This window comes from Corticium candelabrum, chromosome 14 (assembly GCF_963422355.1).
Source record: "Corticium candelabrum chromosome 14, ooCorCand1.1, whole genome shotgun sequence".
In the NCBI taxonomy this organism is placed as follows: Eukaryota; Metazoa; Porifera; class Homoscleromorpha; order Homosclerophorida; family Plakinidae; genus Corticium; species Corticium candelabrum.
In genome coordinates this window covers 5,607,542-5,624,791 of record NC_085098.1, presented here as the reverse complement: position 1 = coordinate 5,624,791, position 17,250 = coordinate 5,607,542, and the positions used below count along the sequence as shown (strand labels likewise).

Genomic DNA, 17,250 nt, shown 5'->3' with positions numbered 1-17,250 from the left:
TAGTAGACAAATAGCTTGATATAAGCAAGAGATACTTTCTACTGGTAAATAGAAATTTCTCACAAATTAGAGCACAATGTATATATTTTTACCAAAAGTTAGAATATCTTTCTAGTTCTTGTACCACCTGAAAAGACAACAAAAAAACAAAAAACATTTGGTAACAGTACACCTAACATATATCTGAAAACACTGACTACCTCACGCATCCTTGGTCTTTTAAAGCTGTCGAAGTCTGAACAACGTCTTGCCAATTTCAAAGTCTTTTCCACAACAGGAGTACACCATCTTGTTCTGGGATCGACCATCACAGTCACATCATGACCGTCAGCTTCCATATCATGCATATACAGAACCTAAAAAACAAGAAAACTGTTGGGTATCGATTGCAATTACACGCAGATAACAGCAGCAATGACCAGATCAATTTTCATGCTGGACGAGTAAGGTGGCAAACCGGTCATCAATTCGTAGAGAATCTAACAATTAAATCAAATTGCTGTGCACTGATTAAACATGACAAGCAAGTATATGTCACCATTCCATACGAATACACGTCCACTCTAGATGAAACGTAGCCTTTGAGGGCTTCCGGTGCCATGTACGCTTTCGTACCAACAGCAGAAGTAACATCGAAAACTGCCGACTCGATGCTCTCTGCTCTACGACAAAGTCCAAAATCGGCCAACTTCGGAGTCCAGTCATTGCTGAGAAGAATGTTCGAACTAAATGAAAGGACAACAAATAATAATGCCGCAGGAAAAACCTGATTTGTAGACAATCATCACCTTTTGATGTCTCTGTGGATCAACGGTGGTCTACATCTTGTGTGGAGATACTTAAGACCTCGAGCTAGACCGTCAGCAATAGAAATACGAACTTTCCCATCCGGTGAGTTACTACTAGTCTAGAGTACACCGAAAACAAAACAGATCACAACCTGTTTGGTACATCGACCTGCTGAGCTCGATAATTATTAACCAATCAGACTATACATACAAGCCTTCCCGCCTGCTTGTATATCTGTCTGACAGAAAAGCAACGTGAATCGTTAAATCGTTTGTAAATAATGTCCATTTTTCATGTCGGTTAGCATTTATCTAGTCATTAAGTCATAAGTCCAGTCAAGACTTAGTCTCAGAGCCTGCAAAGCAAGGTGGGCCAGGTGGGTCATGGCCTACCCAACTTTTGAAATGGGACTTCCACCAATGGGTTTTGGTAAAAACTTTAGGAAATATTGGTTCAAATGTTTAAATAAATTAGCTATTTTATGTTCACCATGGCAAGGCAACGCCTAGCTGGCCCACCCAACATCTGGAGTGCTCTGTCGGCCCTGGTCTATGTATGCAAGCTGCAATGAAAACGTGTCTACTTACCTTTAGTAGACACTGAGCCAGGGTGCCACCAGGAACGTATTCATACACAAGGCATAACTCTGGACCATCGTTACACAAACCGTGAAGTCGGATGATATTGCGATGGCGTATTCTACACAATAAACACAGTGACCGCTAGCTAACTCTACACTCAATCAGTCAACAGTATCAAAACGAACCCACACAGAGCTTGAATTTCATTTGAGAATTGCTTTTTGAATAAACCTTGATTTTGTTCTTGCTTACCATTATCAGCCTAAAGATAACGTTCTAAGGCCAGCAGTTCTAATAATTACACAAAATCTCTTTCATACCTGTTTCAACCGTTTAACAGCAAATCCCAGTGGCTGTTCACTCTCTTTCTCTGAGTCAAATAAACCAAAGTAGACTCCGAAACTACCCTGTCCAAGTCTTCGACCGCCATCTTTCCATAATGTTGCATTAAAGTCGTCAGTGGCAGTTTGTATTGCAGCATATGTAAATTGTCGTATTTCTGTCACATCCAAGCACATCTCAGAAACACTACTACTACAACTCGAGGAGTGACACTGCGCCGTTTCATTCTGGCAATCTATGCTTCTTTCCTGCTGAGACTCAGAGTGACAAACAACGGGCCTCTCTTCATTGGCTTGTGAGTAATACGCTTCTCGAAGATCAGCCAATCTCATTGCTTTACCTTTAGACACTAAACCAGATACACATGAGGTAGTGCTTCTGTTCAGTCTATTACTGCCAACAGTTGGTTCTGATTGGTTTGTATCCGCATTGTATGTAGTTGAATCCAATGAGACCGCAGTCCTAGAGCCTGATGATGCCATGCTTAGTTGAGCATCTGACAAACCTTTCGTTTCGTCTGCAGTTCTACCAGTACTACTCACATCCGAGTGTGTACTTTCTGTTTCTTTGACTGCCTCTTGCTCACTCACAGTTTGTACTTGTCTGTTGGAGTCACAAGTTGCACTACTCGAATTGAGTTGAGAGTCTGGAAGTTTAGGTTTTCCTTCTGATTTCACCTTTTCTCTGTGTGGCACTCTACTTGCCAGCCGTCTATCGTTACGACCATTTGAATAGCTATCATCATCCCCCTTCTTCTTGAAACGTGGATCAATATTGGATATGTACATACCACCATTTTTGACGTCATACTTATGTTCAGCATAATTGATGGTACCTTGTCTGGCTGGTACTATAAACAGTATTCATAAACTTATTGTTCACTATTGTAATGATATACATGAAATTAATTAATACTACAACAATGTATTAGATAAAAAAAGATCTTAGCCCTTTTCATGACTACAAATAGGAAACAATAGCAATCCTGACTATTATATACCTATTACTATCACAAAGAGCAATGACTGTCAAAACCATTGTAGAAAATCAACAAACAACAAGACTGCAAAAAGTCTCTAGAACTGTAGGAAAGTATGCAGAGATACATGCAAACAAAGGACATGAACTACTGTGCAATAGTCTCGATCTGATGGTTCGCCAATCACAAACTGTTGCAAATCCTGACTTAAATATATTAATTAATATCAAATACTAATAATTAGAGCCTTTGGCTGGCATTTGCAAAAATTATTGCTGTAATTCTTGGTTTACTGTATAAATATATACAACTTCTCACCTTTCTCACAACAAGGGATGTTTCTATCTGAAACAATAGTCACCAGAGTTCCGTCTTGGCCAACGTAGGGGTCAATTTCAGGAGATTGCGTCACTGATTTTACGAAGCCGACAGCTGCATCAGCTTTACATTGATACATGCGTGATTGAGGCTTAGAGTCAATAACAAAAGCATAAACGAGATAGCATGAAACTGTAAAGGCCATCAAAGGCAGCGTGCTAACCTCATCTTGACGAGGTATTGCTAGTGCCTTTGTAATGGCATAGGCACACGATTTAGCAAATATCACCACCAACGTTGTGTACAGCTCCTGTTTCTTCAAGATTCCTTTGTTTTCTGTTTTATACATTGTCTGAGCTAATCGTGACGTCCTCATAGAGTCGCCTTGTTCTGGTTCTGGTATTCCGGATCCGTAGTCCTTCATTCCGCAAATATGCTGTAGAAAAGAGTTAAAGACCAAAGGTTACTCAAATTGTTGTGACTTTAGTCCTTACTTCTAATACCCTCGAGAGCCTTTTTCCTAGAGAATAAGGCGTCATCTTCAAAAACTCATTAATATCAACAGTTTATTCAATAAAACTCAACAATATAAACAGACAGTCAGACACACACTGAGACGCATGCATACATGCACACTTCAAGCCAGTAAACTGAATACTTTGCGAGGTATCGCACACACAGTGCACGCCCCATCTGAACTGACACAAGCCATAACCAACCTTGCCACAATCACGAGTTTCTTTGAATTCACCAGCTGCTAGAGAATCTCTAATACGAAACCATGCTGAGTTCAAAACAATTTGTACATAATACAATTGCAATTACATATTCCTTGTGTCACTGACTGGTTTCAATGCAAAACTGACACTAGATGTCTCTTGTTCACATTCACGTCTTGATGACGTGTGCAAAGTTGAACCACCATGATATTCAGGTATACCATTATCATTATCCTTACAAAAAAGACGTTTACAGTTTTGTAATTCCTTTTGACAAGCAACAGTTGATGAAAGCCTCTGACAAACATCACTACTACCTCGTTTTAAATCAGAGTCTGATGATGATCTTTCATCATCACCCTCACTGCTTCCGTACACAAATTCACATTTTCTTCTGATGGCTTTGTGTTTCTTACATATAGAATCACGTGATGTCTCGATATAAAACCTTGTCTTTCGTGGTTGTACAACAGATTGTGGTTTCTTGCAATAAACGGTAGAACATAGCTTCAACATCCACCCTTTGACCTCTTCCCTGAAAGCAGACAAGTTTTCAGACACTTCTTGCATGCTTTGCTGTGTGAACTCTGCAGTATGAGTGACATCTGAAGAAAATCCAGCCAATTCTTCTAAACGTTGTTCTAGGATCCTAAGCCGACATTCATGTCTCTTTGCCATACTTATAATGCCATTCAACTGAGAATGCTTGGACTTCACAGCAGATACAGCAAGATCCCCGCTAATCCTCTGGAGTAATATCTGCATGCTATGATTAGCTTCTGCCAACTCTCTTAACCTACTAAATTCATGACAATGAACATCTTTGAATTTCTGAGAGTCACACTTCAAATCGCCTTCACTTGTCTCAGATTTTGTTTTTAAATCATCCTCCCTTGTCTCAGATTCTGTTGAAGAAGCTGATGACCTTTGATGTATTAGTTTAGTCGCATCACCTATGACTGCAGCTGTTATGTCTACAATTTTCTTGCAGCTGGCAACCAACTGAGTTATCTTTTGCTTTGACTTACGCTTACAAACTTTGTGTTGTCCCCGTGAATGGCGATGTTTCTCTCTTTTGGTGTCCTTACCTGTAGCAGAGACTGTAAAACTTACAACAAGTTCTATGAAAGGAGAAAGACTTCATTCTATCCATGCAATAACACATGAGACAAAGAGAGGAGAGAGGGAGGGAGGGAGGGAGGGAGGGAGGGAGGAAGGGAGGGAGGGAGGAAGGGAGGGAGGGAGGGAGGGAGGGAGGGGAAGGGAGGGAGGGAGGGGAAGGGAGGGAGGGAGGGGAAGGGAGGGAGGGAGGGGAAGGGAGGGAGGGAGGGGAAGGGAGGGAGGGAGGGGAGGGGAAGGGAGGGAGGGGAGGGGAAGGGAGGGATTGCGTAGCAAGCCAGTAAGATACTGCTACATAGGGAAATTCTGTTCCCTGTATGTTCAAATGGCACCGTACAATCCCATCTCTATAGGCTGCAGATATAGAGCTAATCTACTATATATAAAGTTCAAATTGTGTTGTGTGTTTGTTTGTTTGTGTGTGTGTGTGTGTGTGTGTGTGTGTGTGTGTGTGTGTGTGTGTGTGTGTGTGTGTGTGTGTGTGTGTGTGTGTGTGTGTGTGTGTGTGTGTGTGTGTGTGTGTTCGCGATACGCGGCCACGTCTTTTGTCCGTTCGCAACCGAAATCGGCACGCACACTCGGCACGGGAAGGAAAAGGTTTCGTAAAAAATTAAAATGCACCAGGTTTCCTGTCGAGGGGTCGACCCCCGCGTAATAAAATTTCTCGATGACGCAAACGCTACACATATTTTCCAGTTTATTCGAACACACGCCCACACTTGTAGACTGTACGCGTCGTCGTCCTTCGCAAAGCTTCGAGCAATCAAATATATATTGCCGATGGAACCTAACGCTTTCGTTTCTCCGGGAACTTACGGTTTCCACCGATACGTGCCAAGATCGTCACTGTCCAGATTTTCAAAGCGCAAGGTGAACGCAAACGTCTAGACGTTGACCATATTTCATACCTAGACAAGATTTCACGTATCTAGACGGTACCAAACTTAAATACTCAAAAAGGGGGAGGGGCTGGCTGCGCAAGACTAGTCGAAGGCCAACAGCTGGCTTGAGCACGATGCAAATCGAAGGCGTGTATACAATGACACAATCGTAATACCGTCTGATTCCATCTTGAATGGACTTATGCCGTTGAAAGGCTAGGCTCTTCACTTCAAGGAGCTACAGCTTCGTATGCCTAGACTCGAGCCAGTCTCTCCCCGCCTTCGTCATTCCCCGGATTGACAATTCTCTGCGCGAGAATTGTCAATCCGGGGAATGACGAAGGCGGGGAGAGACTGGCTCGAGTCTATCGTATGCCCGGATAACTGTGCTCAGATAATTACATGCCCGGATAACTATGCCCGCAACTCTCCCATGTAGTCCTAACCCCCCTTCTGACTTCTGTTGGTCGAGACAACAACTGACATAGTTAAGTACAAAGCATTACATTTCATAACTCCAACGAATTCTGTAAATTTATCACAGGGTACGATAGCTCATGTTAGGGAGCGTTGTGGGGGCGTGGTCGTTTTTTTTTTGTGGGTGCACGCCTAGAAAACATAGTGAAGACTAAAATTTCTCAAACTCAACGAAATGAAATGTTTATGCGTTGTGTACTATATCCTATTTTTATTTTGGTCACTAATCATCTAACAACCTAGAAAACAGTTACTGGCCTCGGAGGCCCGTTCGCCAATTTTGTTCTTCTTTCTATTTGTATTTGTATTTGTACTTCTTTTACTACGGAAAACCCTCAACTCAGTGGTCGATCTTCTGGGTATTGCACACATACATGAATATTTACGCTAACATACATACTATACAGTCTAAGTGAAACATTATCTAATATTTTAGAACACATGAATCTAAATGTCATCTACACTGTAATAACAGAACTTCCGTAGATGCTGCTTAAAATTAGAGACTTTAGTGACTATTCTTAGCCTATGCATGAAAGAGAATTCCAGAACTTTGAGCACGATAAAGTGAAGACTGCCGAAGTGCTTCAGTGTTTGGATTAGGCATATGTAGTCCTGATTGAGTAAGACAAGTGTGATAATGATGATTTTCAAGTGAGTGATATCGAAAGTTGACACTCTTCTCCTCCACGGATATCTCTTTTTTTTTGTACGTTATGTACGAATGTGAAACTTTAGAAAATGCTTTAGAATTACCCGAACTCTATTCTTTTGTTGATTAGAGAAACCGAAAGAAATGTTTAAAAATTTGTGTTTCTTTCAAGCAGATTTGGTCCTACAACCGCCATCAACGCTGTTGCACAGTTCGGGCCATTCACAGAGCAGTATTTGCGATGCTTGTCCATGGCAACCAGAGACAATGGACGAAGCGCCAATCAACTAGGCCCAAAGAGTTTATGAAAGAGTCTACCACCAGAACTGTGTAATTCGATCATATTTGCCATTTTCATGTCTAGTCTGAAATTTTTTGCGATCTACGTCGCACACAGGATTAAAAATGACAAGTAATTACACATATAACAATTTATACGGGAACCCAACATTTGCACAACATATCGCCTATGTGATCATTTTTGTCTTTGACTATGCCATTGTAATGAGTATAGCGTCATAGAGTAACTGTTAGAGCAACGTCCACTGCTAGAACGACTACACTACGCATGCCCAACACCTGGTATTACATCATGCACTACACTACTCCCTCCCTAATGTTGTAGTCTACTACATAGTCACTTAAGTAATTTGGTGGTCTTGTAGTGCGTCTAGATCTTATGTCCACGGAGTCATCAGGCGATCTGTCCTGGGCTTGACGTACATTGCAAGGCGTGTGATGTTCGAATTCGTCAAGTGGTGGTGAGGGACTAGTTTCCGCTGGTGGAGTTTGTGTCGGTTCTGATGTCGCTTCCACATCTGCTGATTGTTCCGTCTCCTTTGAGTAGAAGGGCCTTGCTCTAAGGTCGTTTCGCTGTGCAACGGGGGTGAAACGGCTTGTAACCTTGTTTGTGCTGGTGGATCTTCCTGATTGTTGTTGGGAGCGTCAGCCGGGCTATTAACTGTCTCTGAGATTTCTTTTGACGCTCGTTGATAGCATGGTTTTAGCCGGTCATAGTGTACTACTTTTCGACGACCTTCTCTCATTGGTTGAATCATGTAGCCAGTCTCTCCACGTCGAGTTATAATGTCGAAAGGACCGGTCCAAGGGCAAGTGAGTTTTTCATTACGTCCCGTCGGAGGTGTAAAAAGATATATTTTGTCTCCAGGGGTGTACCTATGACTGGGTCGTGCGTTGTAGTTACGCCTCTGCACCTCCTGTGCTGCAACAAAGATGAGCTTCCACTATTTCTCGAGCAAGTATCCGACGGTTCTGCAAACCGGTCATAAAAGACTAAGGATCTTCGGGCGGAGTTTGAGAAGTGTCACAAGAAGAGTCTGCAGGCAACAGGGGAACGTCTGTACACTAGCTCAAACGGAGAGTAACCAGTCGATGCCTGTTTTGCTGATCGGTACGCACCCAACAATGGAGACAGCCACAGATCCCAATCGGACTATTGCTGCAGTATTTAGTAAGCATGCATGCTGATGAATGTACGATTTAAACGTTCGACTAAACCGTCACATTGAGGATGACCCGAAGTACCTTAGCAATTCCGAAGCCGTCGCATAACTCTTCGATTAGTGTATTCTCAAAGTTTGAACCTTGATCGGAAAGCAGTATAGCAGGTACGCCGTGACGACTCACAACCTCTTCTACAAGCGCTAGGGCGACGGTTTCGGCCTTCTGATCTTTCAGAGGAACAGCTTCCGGCCAGCGAGTAAAATAGTCAGAAACCAGCTAGACGTATTTGTTGCCGTGTTGTGTCACCGGCAGTTCCAGAATATCCATGGCTACCATTTCAAATGGTTGCCCACCGGGATAGACTGAAGGTTTGCTCGTTCGAAGCGATTGGGCTTACGTAGCGTTAGCATTTGTCGCAAGTTTTTATACATTCAACAACGTTTTTCGAGTAATTGTGCCAATAAAACCTTTCTCTCACCTAATCTGCTGTTTTATCTACATCCAAGTGACCACCAAAGGAATCGTCATGAAGTTGTTGTAACACGTCGTGGACGACAGAAGTTGAAAGTAGTTTAGTTGTAGTTGGCCCTTGTCTCGGTCCTGGGCTACAAAGTCTACAAAGTACGCCGTCCTGTATCATGATCACTAGTTGGCTCCATATTTGTCGATATCGTCGCAAGGCGCCAGAACGCCATGGTCCGCTTGGAGGTGGGCAGACGTTACTGGTCACTAACTCGTCGATTACCCGTTTCAGTCCCGGATCGCAGAAACGTCAATGGCTGATGGTCCGTGATAACTAGAAACGAACGTCCATAGAGGTACGGCCGGAAATTAGCAATGCCCCAAACGATTGCCAGGGATTTTTTTCAATGGCTGGATAGTTGGTTTCTGCAGAGTTTAGTTGACGGATAGCGTAAGCAAGAGAACGTTCAGCTCCGTTTTGGACTTGAGATAAAATGGCACCAACAGCGAAATCGCTAGCGTCCGTTTTCAGCCGAAAAGGTAATGCAAAGTTGGGATAGGCGAGACTGGAGCTTGACAAAGAAGATGTTTCAACTGGGCATATGTCGTTCCTGCTTCGAATCTGGCGTCCACTGAAAAGTCACTTCTTTTCGTGTTAGTTTATTGAGTGCACTAGCGACATGAGCGAAATTGTCGATAAAAAGTCGGTAATAACTGGTAATGCCGAGAAACGCCTTGACCTCTCTAACGGTTTTGGGTGTTGGCCAGTTGAGAACTTTTGCCAACTTTGACGGATCAGTCGAAATACCACGCTTCGAAACCTGATGTTCAAGATAATTAACTTTCGCTTTCGCCAAATGACATTCAAGCCAGCTTGTCTGAAACGGTCTAAATCACTTGGAGTCGAACGAGACGCTGCTCAAAGGTGCTAGAGAACATGATAACATTATCTAAGTAAATCAGACAAGCGTCCCAGGTTAGTCCTCGCAGCACTAGTTCCATGAGGCGCTGGAATGTAGACGGCGCATTACATAGACCGAAAGGCGTTAGCTTGAAACTCGTAGTGACCGGAATTTGTAGTGAACGCAGTGTTAGGCTGAGACTCGCCGTCTAATTCGACTTGCCAATAACCACTGACGAGATCTAACGTCGAGAAAACTGCACACTGCCGAGAGCTGCCAACGTATCATCTACTCGTGGTATAGGGTATGCGTCTTTTACGGTGACATCGTTGAGACCGCGAAAGTCAATGCAAAACCAAAAACTTTCATCCATTTTGGGTACCAAAAGGACCGGTGACGACCATGGGCTAGAAGTTGGTTTGATGATATCGTTTTCTAGCATGCTCTGTACTTGGTGTTCGGCTTCCTGACGAAGACTAAATGGTTGTCGATAAGGTCGTTGTCGCAGGGGATGATGGTCGCCTGTGCCAATATGATGGCGGGTTACGTTGGTACGTCCAATGTCGGGTAGTCCTGTAGAGAATAGGTCGGAATATCGCTCCAACAAATTTTAAAGGGCTACCCGTTGGGCTGACGTCAGCTCACTTTGTGACCAGTCGAACTGACTCCAGTCGATAACCTTGCGCGTAGAACAAAACGCTGTCGTATTTGATACTGAGCAGTCCGTAGTTTGTGAAGGATGTAGAGTTGTAACGCCACTGAGATCAGCGTCGACGCAAACGCGGCCTAACGCCTTCCCACGATACAGCTCGACGGTGCCGGACACGTTCAAAATGTGGACAGGTATTTTACCCAAACGACAATTAATTATGGCCGGAGCTGCAAGTAACTCTAACTTTTCTCCAAGTTTGTGATCAGGCCCAAACAAGCAGTCGTTACTGTCGCATATTATCTCTCCGTGTTCTCCAATCAAGGCTCCTAGTACAATCACTTCTCGCTGGTCCGGCGTAAGGGTATATCGTCTAGTAAGGCAACGCGGCAACCATGTGTTCAAGATGTACGTACTTCTAGCCTGTCCTTGAATCGGTATCAAACAGCCTTGCCAATGTAAACAGTGTTCACGAAACAGTACATCAATTGCAATTGCATTCTGTGTCAAGAAGTCAAATCCTAGTATCACACCTACAGACACGTTAGCAACAAAAAAACTGGTGTTCTGTTTTTAAATTAAGCATCCAAGCTTCACGGGTAAACGGACCTCTCCTGTTACAGGCAAATGCTCACCATTAGCCATTTCCAGAGTTAAAGACGATGAAGTCAACGACAGGGTGGTGGCGAAGCGCTCGGGTAGAATATAGAAACACCTGCTCCTGTATCCACTAAGCGGCAATATTAGCCTACATACACCAATTTTAGCTTACATACATCAGTTGACGTGTTTGTTCCTACTACTGCACTTGGCGCTTGTCTATACCAATCAACATGGACACCTGAATACTGTGGTCGTGGTGTATTCCTTTTGCTACGTTTACTATCTGCTACAGCCTCAAAAGAAGGGCACTGCCATTAGTAGTGACCAATTCCCCCACATCTCCAGCACTCTACAGTCCTACAAAGTCCGCTAGCTAGCCCTTTACCTTCGTGGCCTTGTGCCCTCGTCGTCTGGTTGCGCGGTAGTCGCGAGGCGACTTCCTGCAAGGCGGCGGTCATTTTCTTCATCGTCGTGACTAGCTGTTCGTGAAAACTGACTCCTGGAATTGCTGAGGACGACTTCACTGCCCGTTCCTCCGTACGACGTTTGGCTTCCGACCTATTGATCGCTTCTAGTTCGAGGGCGACCTTGACTGCATCGTCCAACGACTTTGGCTTTGCATGACGTTCGAACGCGTATGCGGAAGTCATCCTCAGTCAGGCCATCGATGAATTGATCGCGCGACAGCAGATCTCTTTGTGCAGGAGCCATTTTGGAAAAGCGCGGGAAGCCAATGTGCGAAGTACGTGCCATGACGAACTCGAGAAGTCGCTCGTCGTCCCTCTTGGTTCTTGTTCTGAACTCCGTGCGGTAAAGTTCCGATTGGTCCAGAGGTTCAAAATGAGAGGTTATATCCGATTTCAACGAATCATACGAAGATTTCTCGTCGGCGGTAAGTGACCTGTAGAGTTCACGCGGGTAGCCCTCTAGCCGTAGAGCAAGATATTGCCGCCGTTGTGTATCCTCCCACTCGTTCACCTCCAATAATAAATAATCACTCAAAATAAATGCATGCAATCACCAACAATTTGATACTTTTAAGTTAAGTTATAACTGCTCAAATTCTTACCACTCCCAATGCGCATAAACGTCAACATTTGAAGATGCCCTCCTTTTGCGTGCTTCAGGAGCCATATAGCATTCAGTGCCACACGCATATGATCCATCATATGAGTTACTTAAACTCAATCCATTACCCTTCTTTATATCTGACACGCCACAGTCAGCCAATTTAGCTACATACTGTTGGGTAATAAGGATGTTGGCACTGCAAATTAAAGCAACACTTATTATAAGCTAGCACAAGTAAAGAGACAATTTGACTCTATACAACACCATTTTACGTCTCGATGAATACGTATTGGAGAGCTGCTGTGAAGATCATCTCAAGATCTTGCTGTGTCCCGAAGAATGGAAATGCGAACTCCTGCATGCATAGGATTTGGATTGTTCTGTAGTAGCACACAATTTTTAATTAAAAAACAATTTTTGGAAGCTACATCTACAGATAATAATCATTGTCTTACTTGTGAAAAAGTGCGTCAGCCAGAGAACCATTACAAACGTATTCACTACAAGACACAATTCTGGACCATCACATGATTGACCAAGAAGTTTCACAACGTTAGGGTGATGAAATCTGCAAGAACACAAACATTAACAGCATGGATTACAAATAGTGACTAGTTCATACGACTAGCACAAATTCTGCAGCTGTTTGATATTCCAACAATCTAGATTCAACTTCACTAGTGTATGGGCTTTTAAAGTTAAATCCTATGTCTTGTAATCTATTTACTCTTAATTTCAATTTTAGATTCCTTCAACTTTCTGAAAAAGTTACAAAGTAGTAGTGTCTTCAAACTGTGTCTTAATTAATTAATCATTCTATCTTCACAAGCAACAGAGCAGATGAGCCAAAGCTAATTGATGGGTGTGTTGAATGATTACACTCAACGCAGAAATCACAATCTGCATTCTTGTTGCCTTCTGATGCCAGACATTTTCTGACTTCTTCTGAGTTCTCAAAAAGGCAGATAAAAATCAATCCAACCCATTTCCGGTGTCTATCTGTCAATATCATATGCAATACCTTCGACACATCCAAGACAAACACAACACTACCCCTCAAGTATAAACACAGTCCTGTACCAACATCATCACACAAACATCTATATACACCAAGACACTAAACAACAACAGCAACAGCTACGTATACTACACTAACAGAATCACCACCATCACAGACAAAAGAATAAACATGTCACACGGTACACTAACAACAAATAAATACATTTTCCATAAAATGTTTTCTCTTTGAATTACTTTTATTAACTACCATGTACCTTGCCAGTGCAACACGCTCAGTTTCAAAATGTCTAGCTGACATGTCCCTTGCAGTATTAGACTAAAGAAAACAATGACACCATTTCCATTGTTTCAATATCTCTCCCATGTTTCAAAAGCTCCTCACCGATTCACTCTTCTTAGCTGTCGATCTAAACTTCTTAATTGCCACATCTATCATTTGACCTTGAGAGTTATTAACATGACCATGAAAGACATCTGCAAAGCCACCTGATCCCAATAAGCAACCTCCATCTGAAAATCTCTTGTTAAAATTTCTAGTTGTTGTCTTCAAGTCCTGATAACTATAGTCTGACACTTGCACTTCATCATGTGATCTATCCAGTGATGCTTGATCCAATAACTAAGCTTGATCAGTAGTAGCTAAGGAAGGTTCTGACAAAGGTTTATCATTTTCACATGACAACTTGTTGTTTGATACTGATGGTGCAGACTCTTTTTCAGTCAGTCTAGCAACATTTAATGACGACTCCCACAACAAAGGTACTTGGTCAGTAGCAATTGCTAAAGATTCTGATAACAAACACTCATCATGTTGACATGGCAACTGCTTGCTTGACACTAATGATGCCGACTCTTCTTCAGTCAAGCTGTCAACATTAATGCCAAAAGGCAGTAACGATGAAGAAATGACGGATGAAGTAGAAATACAAAAATCTTGAATAGTAGATGATGGCATGTGCTCCACTGTCAACTCTGTCGGCAAGCTCTTGACAACTTGACAAGTACTGTCATTTCGAGTACTTTCTGTTGAAACAACAATGTCGTTTAAGCTCTTGTTCGAGTATGGAAAGAGTACAGCCTGTAAAGTTGTGACAAATCCAACTGTGTCAGCAAGCCCTTCACTTCTTTATCATCAACAGTTTTGTTACGATTGACAACTCGATCAGTATTGTTGTTTCCAGCAATTCCTGTCAAAACAACATTGTCGTTTACAGTTGCTGTTAAAGTTTGCGAAAGTCCAAGAAAGTGTTGCAAATACAACTTATTTGTAGACATTAAAGTTTGTCGCGTTTCTTGGCTTTGAAAATAAGCTCTCAAGGTCCACCTTACAGATACGGAAAGCTATAACAATGAGCATATATTGACATAAAGGTTGAAGAAAGACATAGCACAATTTACTTTTGACTCTCTCACAACCTGTTTAGTTGTGTTCCCAACTGAATATGTCATTCCTGAAGTTTCCTCAAAGATATTGTCATACCTAATAGAGCTGACAAAATAGTCAGGAATATCAGAGTCATTCTTGTCCACTTTTTTGTCAATCTTCTTCGTACATTTGCTCAAATTTGAAACTTGGTGACTGTTATTCGAATCAGCAATAGCCACAGGCCAACGCAACAAGCACTGAGAAAGAAAGAAACCTGTTAAACACAAAATCACATAACACATTTAATAAATAGTGTGTGTGTGTGTGTGTGTGTGTGTGTGTGTGTGTGTGTGTGTGTGCGTGCGTGCGTGTGTGTGTGCATGAATGTGTGCATGTGCATGTGCACCTTGACGTGTACATGCGTGTGTGTGTGTGTGTGTGTGTGTGTGTGTGTGTGTGTGTGTGTGTGTGTGTGTGTGTGTGTGTGTGTGTGAGTGTTGTACGTGCTTGTGTGCATCTGTGTAACCAGGAGAATACTGACTCTCAGGCAAGATCAATAAGCTGTAATTTTGATGACCTGCCAACACAGTGTCACACGCATTCTCTTCTTCATCAATATAACTGCTGCAACATTCAGAGAAAATTTTGTGATCAACAACGGAGTCTGTTTCTGTCTCCAAAACATCTATTGGATGCATTCTGGTAGAAGCAACTGCTTGATCCTTCAACATCTCCATCATGGAAACAACCTGTACATGTTAATGTCATATATATTAAGTCACCAATAATAACTGAATGCCTATACGCTAATGTAGGTCTCAAACCTTAGTGATGGAAGGCCGCTTCTGACTGTCCAAGTTGGTACAATCTCTAGCCAACTCGACCATATCCTTGCTGTATTGTGCAGCCATTTGGCATGACCATCCACCATAACTGTCACATTACTCATAAAGTCCACCTGAGATGAAAGTGTAATTTCATTAAATATTAATCACTTAAAATAGGTGATAAATATACCAAACATTGATTTGTGGTTACTGAGTAGGAAGGTAAGCCAGTCAGATTTTCGTAAATTACCTGTAGACCAGTAACACGTCTATTAGCCATTATAGCAAAACACCTAACGATGCAAAGTCTATACCTACCACCCCTAATGCATACACATCCACTGATAGAGAAAGAGTTTTCTTATAAACTTCTGGTGCTCTATATCCTCTTGTTCCAACTACAGTCGTCACAACAATTGGTGCAGCTGGATTGTCCTCATCTTCAGTTCGGGTGGACATTCCAAACCCTGTCAGTTTACCTTGAAGATTGTTTGTCAACAAGATATTAGCACTAAAACAAAATCATTGTACGATTACATTATGTATTTCCACCAATGAAGAACCTTTTGATGTCACAGTGAATAAGACTAGGAGTCTGACCAGTGTGCAGGTAGTTCACACCATTTGCAACATCACCCAGCACATTTAGCATTGTCATGAAGTTGAGTGAGTCTGGATTATCCTTTAAGGAGAAACATACACAATTGTAAACAATTTGCGACAGTCAATTACGAGTTAGCTAGACATAAAAGCCAACATTCTTAAAATTACAACTACTATCAGAAACATGATGTTGAAAATGTGTTCAAGATTTGAAGAGACAACACAAAGTCAATTACAGCCCAAGACAGTAATTCACAGTTCAAGCCAACAGATAATCCTATTGTATACGAGCCAGCTGCAGGACATCTTCTGATACAGTGAACTGTACACTCAATCGAGATGACACAAGATCTAGCTGGATCTACCTTGTCAAGCCACAAAGCTAAGCTATTCCCGGCATATATTCGTACATCAGGCACTGTTTCGGACCAATACAATAACCAACGAGACGTACAATATATTGCGATGACTACACCTGCAGTCATGAAAACATGTTACAAAAGTCAAATACATGTACAAAAATTACGTTAGCAAATAAACCTTGTCAATTCAATCAGCTCGTTTGAGAACTCTGACTTGCTGCTTTTCCCTGCCACATTCTGTCAAAACACCTCACATTTATTATTCAATACTTGAAATATTATGTTCCTGCATGAACCTATATCTCTCATTGGTTTGGTGAACAAAGATCAAAGACACCAGCTACAGTAGACTATATCCAAATTCAACAATGTTTATTAATTAATTAATACCTGATTCAGCCTCTTGATGGCTATTTGTTGAATTGCTCCAGAAGCATCAACGAGTTTACTAGCAAATACTTCTCCAAGCCTACCAGCTCCAATTTTGCATCCTCCCCTGTTGACAGCTGCAGGCTGCGAGTCAAAGCCTCCAGTCGCTCTGTCTAGTTCGTCATAGTCATATTCAGCTATATCTTTGCCATTTCGTCGAATTCTCGGCGTAACAGTGGTCAAAGGAAATGCAGTCCGACTTGCTACCCTCTGTGATGTTCTTAGAAAGTGCAGGGTACGTGACGGCGCGCTGTCATCACACATCATTGTTGACGCACAACTGCCAGGTCGCACTCGTAGACCTGATTGTACGGTAATTACTACTGTGGACATGACATCCCAACTAGATTCAACTAGTTTAACAACTTCCAACTTCTTCGATTGTAGTTGTCGACTTCTCGCCGCAGCTAATTAATCCTCTTCTACATCTGTGCGACAAATAGACTGCCAGTTCGAATTCGCCAACTCTGAAAGAGTACAGTGAAAAAGTAGTGTAGGGACTCTCGAGTATGCAGGTCTAAACGCGTGGGGATATCCCGTCTCCCAATACATGGATTATTCACATTTCCAGCTAATTGTCCTTGGCACCTCCAACAGTCCACACTGAGCATGCGCCTCAAGTCACATGCAATCTG

The 17,250-nt window shown here is 42.4% G+C and overlaps 3 protein-coding genes and 1 pseudogene across 3 annotated transcripts; all 4 read right to left on the bottom strand.

Annotated features, from left to right (window-relative positions):
- Positions 1-15: 15 nt before the first annotated feature.
- Positions 16-6,021, bottom strand: LOC134190427 (uncharacterized). The gene is made up of 13 exons (XM_062658881.1): positions 5,905-6,021; positions 3,835-4,816; positions 3,729-3,777; positions 3,233-3,445; positions 3,010-3,160; positions 1,691-2,562; positions 1,556-1,632; positions 1,377-1,488; positions 789-907; positions 539-725; positions 420-479; positions 201-356; positions 16-127 (listed from the first exon to the last, which is right to left on the bottom strand). The coding sequence occupies exons 1-13, from the start codon at positions 5,915-5,917 to the stop codon at positions 89-91; spliced, it is 3,030 nt and encodes a 1,009-aa protein (XP_062514865.1). The 5' UTR covers positions 5,918-6,021; the 3' UTR covers positions 16-88.
- Positions 6,022-11,188: 5,167 nt separating this feature from the next.
- LOC134190125 (uncharacterized) lies at positions 11,189-12,222 on the bottom strand (annotated as a pseudogene).
- LOC134190123 (uncharacterized) lies at positions 12,222-16,221 on the bottom strand. The gene is made up of 10 exons (XM_062658548.1): positions 15,785-16,221; positions 15,540-15,732; positions 15,412-15,471; positions 15,219-15,352; positions 14,936-15,143; positions 14,427-14,668; positions 13,411-14,369; positions 13,283-13,344; positions 12,464-12,576; positions 12,222-12,388 (listed from the first exon to the last, which is right to left on the bottom strand). Exons 4-7 carry the CDS (start codon positions 15,303-15,305, stop codon positions 14,073-14,075), a joined length of 834 nt encoding a protein of 277 aa, XP_062514532.1. The 5' UTR covers positions 15,306-15,352; positions 15,412-15,471; positions 15,540-15,732; positions 15,785-16,221; the 3' UTR covers positions 12,222-12,388; positions 12,464-12,576; positions 13,283-13,344; positions 13,411-14,072.
- LOC134190124 (uncharacterized) lies at positions 16,217-17,204 on the bottom strand. Its single transcript, XM_062658549.1, has 3 exons — positions 16,577-17,204; positions 16,365-16,423; positions 16,217-16,299 (listed from the first exon to the last, which is right to left on the bottom strand). The coding sequence occupies exons 1-3, from the start codon at positions 16,946-16,948 to the stop codon at positions 16,236-16,238; spliced, it is 495 nt and encodes a 164-aa protein (XP_062514533.1). The 5' UTR covers positions 16,949-17,204; the 3' UTR covers positions 16,217-16,235.
- Positions 17,205-17,250: the final 46 nt, after the last annotated feature.